This window comes from Ciconia boyciana, chromosome 9, assembly GCF_034638445.1.
Source record: "Ciconia boyciana chromosome 9, ASM3463844v1, whole genome shotgun sequence".
NCBI classification, from domain to species: domain Eukaryota; kingdom Metazoa; phylum Chordata; class Aves; order Ciconiiformes; family Ciconiidae; genus Ciconia; species Ciconia boyciana.
The window spans coordinates 5,821,573-5,834,918 of record NC_132942.1 but is presented as its reverse complement, the minus strand read 5'-3'; the positions used below and the strand labels follow the sequence as shown (position 1 = coordinate 5,834,918).

At 37.9% G+C, this 13,346-nt stretch overlaps 1 protein-coding gene across 2 annotated transcripts; it reads left to right on the top strand.

Annotated features, from left to right (window-relative positions):
* On the top strand, positions 1-12,372 carry CLK4 (CDC like kinase 4). Of its 2 annotated transcripts, XM_072872140.1 has the most exons (14): positions 1-196; positions 2,257-2,316; positions 2,970-3,127; positions 4,186-4,411; positions 5,539-5,629; positions 6,026-6,092; positions 7,769-7,885; positions 7,980-8,146; positions 8,244-8,338; positions 9,447-9,576; positions 9,904-9,986; positions 10,487-10,566; positions 11,859-11,946; positions 12,032-12,372. In XM_072872140.1, exons 2-14 carry the CDS (start codon positions 2,263-2,265, stop codon positions 12,167-12,169), a joined length of 1,494 nt encoding a protein of 497 aa, XP_072728241.1. In that variant the 5' UTR covers positions 1-196; positions 2,257-2,262; the 3' UTR covers positions 12,170-12,372. The 2 variants fall into 2 exon arrangements, with proteins under 2 accessions (XP_072728241.1, XP_072728242.1); XM_072872141.1 differs by lacking the exons at positions 2,257-2,316; positions 4,186-4,411; positions 5,539-5,629 and having other exon boundaries at positions 46-196.
* The last annotated feature ends 974 nt before the right edge of the window (positions 12,373-13,346 follow it).

Below are 13,346 nucleotides of genomic sequence, written 5' to 3'. Positions count from 1 at the left end.
CCCACCTCCGCTAGGGGGCGGCCTTTGTCCTACGCCCGCCCGTGGTGCTCTGCGTCTGACGTCACGCCGCACAGAAGCCGCGAGAGGGAGAGCGAGGGAGGAGAGGAGGAAGGAGTTTCTCCGCGCTCGGTCGCGGCCGCCATTTTGTTTGTGTGCGCAGGGCGGACACGGGGCTCGCTCGCCTTTTTTTTCAGCTGTAAGTGGTGGGGGCGGCCTTCCTCTTCGGGCTCTTTTATTCTTCCCTTTTTCCTCTCTCCCTTACGTTTCCAGGGGGCCGAGGCAGCACGGAAGCGGAGGGGGTGCAGAGGGTTGGTGAGGGGGGCTGGCTCGCGTCGCCTTCGCGGCCCGGGGAGCAGAATGAGCGTAGAGCCCTGCGTGAGGGGTTGATTGAGGAGGTGTTAGGGTGGGAGGAGGGATCCTCGGTGCAGGACCCCCCCGGTCAGGGTTTCCTGTGGCGGAGAGCGTCTCTGCGGAGGGGGCTGCGTGTGGGGGCTGGGGCGAGCAGAGCTGGAGGCCTCGTGTGCGGTGGGTACTTTCGGGGTGGGGGCCGCGCAGCATGGCTCTTTAGCCCGGCCAGCACGGAGGTGTCTGGCGCCTGCCCAGATGGCAGCGTAGATGAGCCTTTCCTCCCCTCCACGGCTCCAGAGGCCTCCCAAGGGAAGACCGGCGTGGAAGTGGACTTCCTGGCCGTGGGTTGGGGTAGTGGGTGTCTTCTGTAGGGCCTGCTCCTGCGTGTCTGTACCCCAGACGCTCAGATCGGCCTGGCTCGACAGACTTTGGTCATCTCAAAGGAACAAGCCTTTGACCTCCTCCGATCCGTACAGCCTGCCAAGTTTTTGAGGAGAGACATTTAGAAATTGCTGTGTAGGCAGCTTATGGCAGGACTTTTGTGGCCTTCGTGAGACGCTTTATGTATGGATCTTTTACAAAACGTCCATGGCTCCTATTTGAGAAACCTTATGGCAAAATGTGGGATTGAAAAGGGCCTGTGATATGAATTAGGACCACATGCTATAGGAATGCATATGTTCGTGTCAGCTGGCAGTATTACGTAAGTGAAGTGCTTTGGTGCATAAATTTAGAGGGAGTGCATAATACTCAAAAAATCTTAAGGTGGCTCCTACTGTAAAATGGATTGTGGCCTCTTCGGGCCTTGCACAGACCGATTCTAACAATTTCTTTCTCATTTGCATTTACTTGGCTCCTTCAGGGACAGAATTTGCAACTTCTGTCTTAATTCCAGTAATTCCGTGTGCACTTGAGTGTAGTTAAGCAGCAGTTAGTTCTCAGCTAAACCTTTTCTCCAGTTTTCTCTGTCAAATGTCCATCCTTCCACCCCCAAGGCCCCCTCTGCAGGACACTTTAATGGTGATTTTATTTATATATTTGTCCACTATAGAGCCCTTAGTGCAGCCTGCCTTCTGCCAAATGGGGAAGAAAAAAAAAAGGCAATCATAAGTAAAATCCTCAATTCACCTATAACTGAGTGTGTGTGGGGAACTCTTCACCTCAAAAGTAGAATAACTGAAACCTGAGTGTATTTCATAATTTGGGCTATGTAGATTGAAAATAGAGGAAAATGGCTTTGGAGCTGGGTAAGAAGAGAAGAAATTCAGACATGTAAATGAAACACTAATTGGTTTTAATTTTGTCTTGATCCTTCAGGTGTTTTTGTTTGTCATTCAATACATTAGTATTTTTCTTATTAATGTATCATAAGCGAAGATGATTTTTGCAAGACCTAGATCATGACTGACTCAAAGGGTGTGGCAGTCAATTTTTGCATAGTTTGTCACTCTGGTTGCCTTGTATTTGTATTTTAAAAACAGATTTCTTTTAAAAATATTGGTGCAGGTGTCTGTTGTGTTTTTTTTTAACTACCAGCCTGTCACAAAGGTTATGAAAGTATTGGAAAACCTTTTTCAGAACAGGCTTGCCATTTACATGTTCTAAAACTTTCCTTCTTAATGCCTCCAGTTGGTACAGAGGCAACTAACGTTGTTCTGTGTAAATTTACACAATCATGATTTCTTTTTTTTTTAGTGCTATCTGTTTCTAAACTACTTTTCTTGCTGTCACCACTTACTATGGACGCTTTTTTCTTGTCCTGTGTTAGTTCATTCTTCAGAATATACTGAAATAGATATGTAAGCTTATTCTTATTTTCAAAAACTGCCAAAGAAGAGTAAACAAATAATGGTTGGTTTTGTTATACTCTTAATTCTACAGCTGTGCTTTACTTTCCTTTTTTTCCAGTTGTGCATGTACCTGTTTGAACACAGAATTCCTGCATATAACATCCAGCAACGGAAGCTGGTGGGTTTTGTCTTTGGCGAATCGGCTGAATTGTAGAACACCCACATTCTTGCATGCTAATAGGGTTCAAAAATTGTGGCTTGGCTCATAGTACTGCAGAGTTATGTGTTAGTATTTCAGAGTTCATTGTGAGTGTTACTAAAACTTTAAAAAGTGTCTGTTTAACAGTGATCTGTAAATAGATTCATGAGAGCGGTTTTGAAACTGATTGTACATACTTGACTTTCACGTAGTAACTTATGTACAATATAACTAAAAGACCTAAATCTAGGTTTTGTTGGAGAGGATATCTGAAGATTAAGGTCTCTCTCTGACAGAAGGCTCTTTAAGGAAGTGATTCTGTTTAGTCACTTGAGAGTTTATTTAAAATGGGCTTTAATGACATGTTTGAAGCTATTAAGTGAAGATGAGTTGGCCTATTTAATCTTGATTTGTGTTTTGTAACAGTGTTACAGTGTTAGGATGAGAAAGCTATGTCTACTGGCCAAACCAAAATAATATGTGGGGGAAGCTGAGGAAAAATAATTATTTGAGGAAATGGTTCTTTCTAGTTCTGTAATATTTGATCAAACTACAGTAGTTGACTTGCATCTACAAATACCAGTGTAATGCTTTTGTCTTTTATGTGTTTTTGTCGATTTGTTTTTTTTCAGTGGCAGATGCGGCATTCAAAACAATCTCATTGTCCTGAATGGGACGACAGAAAGAGCTGGGATCAAAGAAAGCACAGTAGCAGCCGTAAACGCAGGAAAAGGTCCCACAGCAGTGGACAAGAAAGCAAGCACTATAAACCAAATCACATTTCAGAAAGGTATAAGACTCTGAGTAGCACTAATGTTTCCTATCATGTCTAAAATAAATACATTTTCAGGATAAGAGTTTTTGAGTGTTCAAAGCTGGCAATTCCTTAAGGCCATTTAAGACAAGCTTAAGAGGTAGTTGGTTTTGTTAACACAGTACCTGAACTGTTAAATAGAAATTCTTTAATAAAAACAAGTAAATGTTACTAGTTTGTTTCACTGTTGTCAGTTAAGTATTGGTATTGAATACATTCAATATTAAACGTAAAGTAAAAAGTATGCCTTTTCATTTACTTAATGTGAACGAAAGGAAGAGAAGGTTTGTTTAATCATTTAGTGCAATGGTAAGTATGAGTTTCTCTTACTAATTTGGAGGTGTTTTGCTTTTTCTCCCACACTACTTTCACTGGAAGGATGTGGTGTTCTGTTATTTTTTTCCTTGAGGAGATCCCATGGAATTCTTTTAAGAGCTCATACTCGTGCTTATAAAATGCTGGAAGGGCTAGGTGTACAGCAATATGGGGGCTCTTTGCCTCAGCAGCTTTCTTAAAGGTTTTTTTTTTATGTGCAGAAGATCCTTGATCCAGATATTCTCCGAGGTTTTTAATGTTTAATGCAGAGCACTAAGAACAATGCTACTTCTCTCAGTCTCCAGGTTTTATTTTTTTTCTTTTTTAACACTTTGAGCTTTGGAAGCATATAAGGGGATTATTGCTGTATCGAGAGTGATTTATTGTGTGACTTTGGAGATTGTAATTGAGTTGCTCAGTATATTCTAGGAAGTGTTTCTCCTTTTTGAGTCTGAATTTCTTATTTACTGTGCAAACTGTGGACGGATTATATATTGTTCATGTGGATGGCTGCTATGTATTTGAGACTGACAATGTTGTTAGATTCCTAATAAAGTAACATCAAAAGCTCCACTATTTTTTGGGGAGGGAGTCAATTAGAAAACATTCATGATGTAAAGACAGATACTATGTAACTCTGTAACTCAGCTCAAGTCACTTATCTTGTTGGAACCTCAAGTTTTTGAAGTGGAGAACATTCACTTAAAATATATTTTCAGTCATTATTTGGACGATAGAGCCATAAATGAAAGAGATCATCATGACCGGAGATATGTTGAGGAATACAGAAATGACTTCTGTGAAGTGTATGACCACAGGCATTATCACAGAGACTATGAAAAGAGTCACCATCATCACTATAGCAAATCCTCTGGTCGGAGCAGGAAAAGTAGTCATAAAAGGAAGCATAAGAGACATCATTGCTCCAGTCACCAATCGCATTCGGTATGAGTAATTTTTAACTTTATTATTAATGAATTAGTGGTAATAGACTTCTTAAGTGAGTGCTAGAACTTCAATTCCTGGTCACAGTACTTTTAAGAAATATTATTAAAAAAGGATTTGTAGTTGAGTACATTTATGAGCATATGAATATGTTCTTAGTTGAGACTTTTGGATCAGAGTGTTGGGTGGGGGGTATCTTGAAATTGAAGACAGGTAACTATCCTATTTCAAAGTACAGTTGTCACTTTTTAGTTTTACAGCATAGTGAACTATGTTTTTTCGGGTAGACTGTGAGATGCCATCCATCCTATTACTAAAAGTAATGGAAGTGACATGCCTTTTTAATGTAAGGTTAAGTGGAAGTGTGAAACATGCATGTCTGGTAAATTGATAAGAACAAGCTCTACAGTTTTACACCTGATTCCAGAAAACTTTGATAAGCCGCATGCCTGCTAATGGCAGCTAATGTCTTACTGAAGATAGGATAAGTTTGCTGCTTGCCTTCTTTGAAGGCATGCTCTCTGAATTTCTCATTATTGGCATGATGCCCACTGATACATCTTCAGCTCCAGGTGTTTTATGTCACATTTCTGCAATAGAAACAGCAAGTTGTATTAGATTATACAATGCAAGTAAAGGACTTCAGAGTAATTTTTCTTCTCTCTCTAAACGTGAGGGAAGTAAAATTACTTGATTTTTTAATGTTTAGATTATATACAGTGTATGTTTTAAAAATAGAAACATTTCACCTGACTGTAAGCTTAGATATGTAAATAAATACTGTTTTTTGCTATTTGCTAGCAAAGTATTAGAAATAGTGATGTTGCATTCTTAATCTGTCTTCAGTTAAGCCACTGTTTGAGAGACAAAATTGTGTTGTTTTTTTCTGTTGCTTTATCACTTTAAGTATTTATCTGAAAATCTGTTCCTTGCCATGTTTTTCTTCTGTAACATAAACTGTGCCCTGTGAATTTCTGGGGACTGAATTTGAAATTGCTCCTGCCAACTGTTCGTGGCCTGGTGTGTAACTGAATGCCTGAATATCTCCCCGCTGAATGAATTGCGTATTCTGCCCTGAATTCACTCTGATATATTGATTGGCTGGACGATCTTGGTGCCGTTTCCAGAAGAGTCACCGAAGGAAAAGATCCAGGAGTGTAGAGGATGATGAGGAGGGTCACCTGATCTGTGAAAGTGGAGACGTTCTAAGAGCAAGATGTATAGAACATTTTTCAACACTTTTTAAAAACTTTTCAGCAAAAAATCTGTTTAGAATAGTATGTCAGAGGAGGGGGGCTAAAGAAATCTTCATTGCTCTTTTTGTTCTGTTTTTTTTGTGCTTTTTTGTTTTTTTGCATATCTTCTTTTCTGTAGAATTTAAATACTGTGTTCAAAAAGTTCCAATTAGTAAATGAACTTGAATCTTGAGATTAGAACAAGAGATAGTTTTTTGGCTAACTGTTTTCATGACACCTGTCCAATAAAATAATGCATTCAGATGCTGAGATTTAAAGTAATTATGCTTTTGTAATGGCACATTTTTAAATCTACATTAATAATATTCGTTCTTGTTTAAGTAGTTTTATAATTCTAACTTGTGTTTGTTCTTTTTAGATGAAATTGTTGCGACTTTAGGAGAAGGAGCTTTTGGAAAAGTAGTGGAGTGCATAGATCATGATATGTAAGTGTTGGTTATCTTTATGAGCGGATCTCATGACAAAAGACACCACTTAGCTCAGAAATTAAAGCTCAGGGATATTTTCTTTACAAGAAAGTCGCAGTTCAAATAAAGTGTTGCAGTATATTTAAGAAAGAAATTATACTGGTTTTGAGAGCTACCTTGTAAGCTTATTTCTAGTTTAAAATTTGTAAGGATTTTCAAGGGATACCACATCTGTTCCTGATGGTTTTTAAGGTTCTTCAGTCATCTCTTCCAATACTATAAATGTATTTTGTTTCTTCTGCTGCTCTGTGAAAGGCCCTTGGATGGTATTGACTTTATACAAGATGGTATATAGAGAAATACCTTGTTTTTCCTCTAAGCTTTTGAGAATGTCTTTAACAATGAACTTCCCTAACCGCATTTGTCTTGGGAAATGTCTGCCTACAGAGGGTTTCTTTCAAAAAATAAACCTTTTTATAAGTGTACTTTTTTTCCTATACAAGCTGTATAACCACACGGTGCAATCTACTAAGCAGATATCATCTGCCCTTTTTAAAGAGGGAGAACTATGTTTTACTTCATTGTGTTTTTCTGTTGGTTCTACAAGTGCTGTTGCCATAACTAGAGAATGTGAGGGTAGGTAAAGAGTACAGAATTGGTTTGGGAGACTGACTTTGAGAAGATGATGCAGTGAGATGCTGAGAAAGTAGTTTCAGTTCTTAGTGAAAGCAATTGCTTGGAATTGATCAAGCTGTAAATTTCTTTCCTCAGTCTCCATAGTCAGAATTATCCTTTGAAGTTTTTCTGAATGCACAGTGCTCCAGTATCCAGTCTTTTTTTGATAAATGGTTACTTCTGTGTGATGGCATGTTTGGTGGAGGAGAAGAAAATTACTGTATTTCCACCACTTCTGTATGTGCTAGGAGTTTTAAACAGTTAGTAAAACTCAGATTATTTTAGCCATATGTTTTATATCTGCAGTTCTGTGACATGGTTCTAGTATTTTTTTCCTCTGCCTTTGGTTTGTTGGTTCTGTCATTTCACAAGTTAAGTCTGTTCAGAAGCTTGAGGTTGTGTTGTAAGGGCAGACAGTATTCTTAAGTCAGGAGAACCTAAATAGCTCTACAGAGACAATTAAAAATTGTTTAAGAATTAATGGGAGAGAATGAACTATGTATATCTGTGTTCCATTTAAGTAATAGTCTTACAGTTTAAATGTTACACTGAGTGCAGGTCAGTTTTCACTAGTACAAAATACTCAGAATCTAAACTTCAGAAGTTATTCAATTCCCCTGATTCCCCAGGAGCACTGGAAAAGAGACACAACAAGTTGTAAGAAAAAATGTCAGATTTTTGGAGTACTTTCCTCAAATGAGAACTTTGCTATTTTTTTAATCATCTTGCAGGTGGATTCCTGATGTTTATTCTACCTTAGATGAGATAATAAGACTGAGAAGTAGTTAATGTAATATAACTATGAGTGTTTGACAAAGGAAAGATCAGTATTAAATTTCTTTATAAAACCAGTTCTGGTTAAGTTGCAATGTGCTTAAGTCAAATTCCTGTAATCCAACTCATAATTCTCTATGACCTTTAATTTTCCTGTGTTTCTTTTATTAAAATCGAGCTGCTTTGGGGTTGTGGGTATTTAACAATAATTGATTCAGTTTGTGATGCTTTACTTTCTTTTAAAGGAGAGGAATGCATGTAGCAGTTAAAATTGTGAAAAATGTTGGTAGATACCGGGAAGCAGCCCGTTCAGAAATACAGGTGTTGGAACACTTAAACACCATGGATCCAAGCAGCACTTTGTAAGTATAAAATTAGAATAGTCAGCATACTAAGGGTTTGCAGAACATAATTATTCAATAAATTGAGTGTGTGTGTGTCTTTTTCTTTTTTAAGCCGCTGTGTCCAGATGCTGGAATGGTTTGATCATCATGGCCATGTTTGCATTGTTTTTGAGCTACTGGGACTTAGTACTTATGACTTTATTAAGGAAAACAGCTTTCTGCCATTTCATATTAATGACATTAGAAATATGGCTTATCAAATTTGCCAGTCTATAAACTGTAAGTAGTCGGTACTCTTATCAGATGTGTGGGGTTTTTTTTCCTTTAGGAAATGAATATATTAATTATGGAATACTGTTCTTTTTTTTCCTTGTAGTTTTACACCATAATAAACTAACTCATACAGATTTAAAGCCTGAAAATATCTTGTTTGTGGAGTCTGATTACATAGTGAAGTACAATGCCAAAATGGTAAGTTTGTTCTTTGTTTCTCCCAACTTGAACTGGGCTACTTCTGTCTTCATCTGAACTTTTCTTAACAAAAAAAAAAAAAGTATGTGTAGAAAGGTCAAGTGATGGAGTTATGTTTCCTAGAATTTTTTTTGGTGCTCTTTGAGATGTACGAACTTTCTGCTAAGTGAGTAACTTTGCTCTGATTCAAACTAAGCTGTTTCATCTGATCACTAGTTAAGTTCTTTGCTGTTTAGTGAAGTTCTGGCATTCATAGGGAGCATTGTGTTAATGGCTTTGAATTTAGCCAGGTTTTTTCCTTCATATTTCTTAAGCCATTTGAATCCCTTTAAAGCATCCCTGTGTTTTGAGAGGAATGTCAGATCTTGCTTTCCGTCTGAATACCCTGGAGTCCAAAGTGCCTGTCAGTTTTGCAGTCTTGGCTTAATAGCTAAGATGAATTTTCTGTTTGTCATCAACATGTGATGTTGATCATTGGGCAATGGTATAATTGGCACGGGCCCTGAATAGGACTGTTCTTGACCAGTGTCTTCCTTTTAAGTCTAAGGAAACACTAAGGCACAACGTTAGGGTAAGAAGTTGTCTGCACAAATCGCCTCTAGCACTGGCAGAAATACAAGTTTCTTTTTGTGTTGCTGCTCTTTTTTCAAAGTATAAAAACTTCTTAAAGACAGAAAAGCAGCATGGACTTCACTGCCTCTAGTTTGTGCATAAGGCTTGACTTTTTTTTTTTATTTTAGAGCTAAAATGATATAGATGAGTGTATGCACCAGTGGACAGAAAAAAACAAGACACATATAACAACTAATGGAAGTTAACTTGAAGGTTAACAAAAGGGGAAAGCAGCTCTGTTACTGTGGGAATGGTCTTTACTCAGCTGGTTTTAGTATTCAGATTAAATCATTTTGTTTACTAGCTCCTCTTTCTTGGAGCTTGAGCTGAATAGGAATTGATGTATTTGAAAGGAGTGTTTTGTTACATAGGTTTAATTTTTAGCATTTTATCTTAACTGGTATTTTGAAGATAAATAAAGGTAATGTGATGAATACTTTTTGCCTGAGCATGCTTTTAAAAAATACTAATAAATAGCATTTTGTTTTTCTTGCAGAAGCGAGATGAACGCACTTTAAAAAACACAGACATCAAAGTCGTTGATTTTGGAAGTGCAACTTTTGATGATGAACATCACAGCACATTAGTGTCTACAAGACATTATAGAGCTCCTGAGGTTATTTTAGGTCAGTAAAGACTTTTAAACCTTCTGACAGTTTAATTAAAGTTCATTCAGATGTCTTTACTTCATAAACTGGAGTAGTTGCTCATGGTTCTAATAATTGGGTCATCTCTCACAGATGGTGGTGTTAGAATTCTTAACAGTAAAAGAAATACTCTAAAAACAGAGGTCCAGACATGTTCCCTTCCCACTTTCTCCCACCAAGGTTTGGGGAGAGGTGTGGAGGGGGAAAATGGGCATCAGTAAATGCATGGAAACTGGGTATATGCTTTGTGGATTACAGGTTTTGAGAATATATTGAAAAGTAAAACAAACTGTGCCTATTTTGCAGCACTGGGATGGTCACAGCCTTGTGATGTTTGGAGTATTGGTTGTATTCTGATTGAGTATTACCTGGGATTTACAGTGTTTCAGGTATGTACGTAAAGTTAAATTGAACGTTTTTGTTACAGACTACCAATTTTGATCTTTTAATGACATGTACTTAACTGTTACTGTAAAAGGCATAACCTCACAGGCGCTTTTTAAGTATTATATAGATGAGATTGTAAAGACAGCATGCATATATGAAAACGTAATGTCTCGGCTATCTCCTTCAGACTATTTAAGATGATCTCTTCTGGCTTTTTGGATGATGAAGCCTGTCTAGAGTCTGAAGATACTGCTGGAATTAAGAGTAAAGCAAACATAATCATACAAAACTTGGTTTATGAACTCTTGTTCAGGGGTCATCTTAACTGTGGAAAGTGCTTTATAACAAGCTGCATTGCATAATCTTTTTAATAATTTAAGGTGATAACGTATAAAGATACTCTGACAGTACTCCAGCAATCATGTTGTTTGTAGATAAGTGTTGTTACCAAGTGGCTGAGAGTAGAAACAATATAAGTGCATTCATTGCTCTTTCTGCACAGACACATGATAGTAAGGAACACTTGGCAATGATGGAAAGAATACTAGGGCCTCTGCCAACTCACATGATCAAGAAATCCAGGTAAGTTTAGTAAAGAAATAGTAAGTTGCCTAGTATTTTCCTATTATAAGAGAAATTTTAAAGTTTCCATTGTTAGCTGTGAGCTTCTGAAGATCAACAAAGAGACTTCCAGGCTTCTTGTTACCTATTAGTCTATTGCAAGAAATTGCGTCAGACTTAGGTGAATTGAATAGCTGACAATAGTTTTAGTCTGAGTTGCCAGCAACCGAAATGCCAGCCTTTTGAACAGTAGCTGAATATGAATGTTCTTAAGTCTTTAAAGCTAAGTTTGGTATGGTCACCAGAACAGTATTAGACACCCATTTTTCTATAAACTGTGAGAATAAAGAACCTGCTGTCATGAGAAGACTTATATTGAGAGGAAAAAGAGGGTCCTGTTTTGCTACCACAGCTGCCAGCCTCATCCACTGTCCCTTCATATCCCTCAGGCATGTGCTTCAGTGATCTTTCCCTCTTCCTCAAAGATAACTACATGCAGCAGAAGTTTCCCACTGCCATTGCAAGGAGAAGCAGCCAGCACAGGGTTCTCCCCTAACCCCCATATGTCCAAAATCCAGAGCATGTGAGATTTGATGGTCCATTCCCTTTCTGAAATACTTTGTCCTCTTGACAGCTAACCTAGATAATCCTGTAACTCATGTTATAGTAGAATTCCAGTAATTCTAGGTTGGGCAGTGTATTTAGTTTATTACATTTGTCCAGCTGATTCATAATGCATTTTGAAAAATGAGAGAAAACTTAGCTGCAATTGGAATAGATTCAGGTAGTATTTAAATAAAATGCTACTTACGTAGCAGTGGTAATGTGATGCTGAGGTGTGGATTTGTCAGAACTTTGTTTGCGCTGGGAGTCTCATGTATTTGCAGTACACTTTTGGGAATACCTGATTTTGTTAAATACTTGCTAACCACTTCAACTGTGCAGAGTTTATAAGAAATGTTTTTAAAAAGTTGACAGATTGACAACCTGTCTTTTTGTTACTAGCAGATGAGACCAAGTTGTTCTCTTGGAACACCTGAAAGCATCCATCTCTTTAAATGTCAGTAATGGAAAATATGTTTTCAGTGGCTGCTTTGATTGGAATACTGAAGGACCTGTTTTCTAAATATTGTGACCAATGGTAAAATAAAAGCAACAGGTCTCTGAATAAATATTAGCTAAAAGAGATGTTAGCTCCTCAAATGCGGAGGGATATGCAGGAACATTTTTATGGTGTTTCAAAACTTGTTAGAAAAGCGTCCGCCCACTTTATGCACTGACACGGTCTTAAAATTCTTTTCCTTGTCATGCAGAAAGCATTATTTTCACCATGACCAATTGGACTGGGATGAACACAGTTCTGCAGGACGATATGTTAGGAGACGCTGTAAGCCTTTAAAGGTAGGAGACAACACTTTTTAAATTATTTTATTAGATTTGCAGTTGTGAAAGATCTCTCTAAACATACTTCCTTTTTTTCTTTCAGGAGTTCATGCATTGCCAAGACACAGATCATCAAAGTCTGTTTGACCTTGTTCGCAGGATGCTGGAATATGATCCAGCCAAAAGAATTACTCTTGATGAAGCCTTGCAGCATCCTTTTTTTGAACCATTAAATAAATAAATAAATTCAAAGATCTTTTATGCTTCTCCAAGGAGATTTCCTAGACTGTGTCAGTCAACAGAGGTTGCATGAGACTTTTGTAAACTTTAAATTATTTTGTACAGTTAAGTCTGTAAATATTTACATATGTTTTGTATAACTGTTATGTTTACCTTGTTGAACAGTTGTAGTCTTATGGGTATCAAAGTGAAAAATAAAATAATTTTCATTTTTGAAAATTGTTTTCTCTTTGAAACTGCGCCCTCTCCTTTTCCCGATGGGGCTAGTTATGCGTCTGACTTGAGGTGAGGAGTCTGTGGGCTAACTGAACGAGTTTTGAAAATATTAAATGGTTTTAACTGGCTTCCTTTTATTAGTCATAAAGAAGATTTGAAGGGCTAAGGCCGCCTGATCATGCTGTGTAATACTTGGTGGTAGCATTCTGAAACATGGTTGAAAGCAGTGTATATCCGAAGTAGGTGTATCTCTTGCGGGTCACCTTCTTCCCAGATTTCCTGTTAAACAGCATGCATCGTGCTCTGGCTGGCTAATCAGTCCCTGGAAACTTGTCTGATGCTTTCAATGTTAAGTATTTATAGGTAATTTTTTTGTTAAGGTCTGAAAAGTAGCATTTAATATTTTCAATATTGTTTCAATTTGTTGAAGATCAACGTTTTCATGATAAGGATTGTACTGCCCCTGGAGAAGAACGCAGAGAAATACTGCGTGCCACAGAATTGTGGCATATTTAAGCCCTTCTCTTGCAATAGTAACAAGATCATTCTAAAGTCTTCACGTATGTATTTCTGTGGAGCTTGATCTCTAATTACTGATAAATTAAGTAACCTTGGCAACTGAGAACACTGTCATCAGACTGTAATATAGGAAGGAGGAGGACGGGTTCTCAGTTGCAACTCCTGAACTTGGGTGCTGAGTAGAGAAAGAAATGGTACTACTTTCCAAGTCCTATTAATGCATTTTGTTTGGTAGCTTTTGCTCTTCTGTGTTTCAAGTTGATGTTTTCTTGGTCTCGTTCAATGCTCTTTCAGTCTGTTTGACACTGTGGATGGCTTGCTGAGCAGGAGGAAGGGAAGCTTCCGTGGTAGGGTTAATTTGGGCTGTCTGTCGGTGTAGGTGCAATAAGCAAGCTTTGGCCATTTATTTTGGTCCTGGCTTTACCATGCAAGCCTTTCTTAAG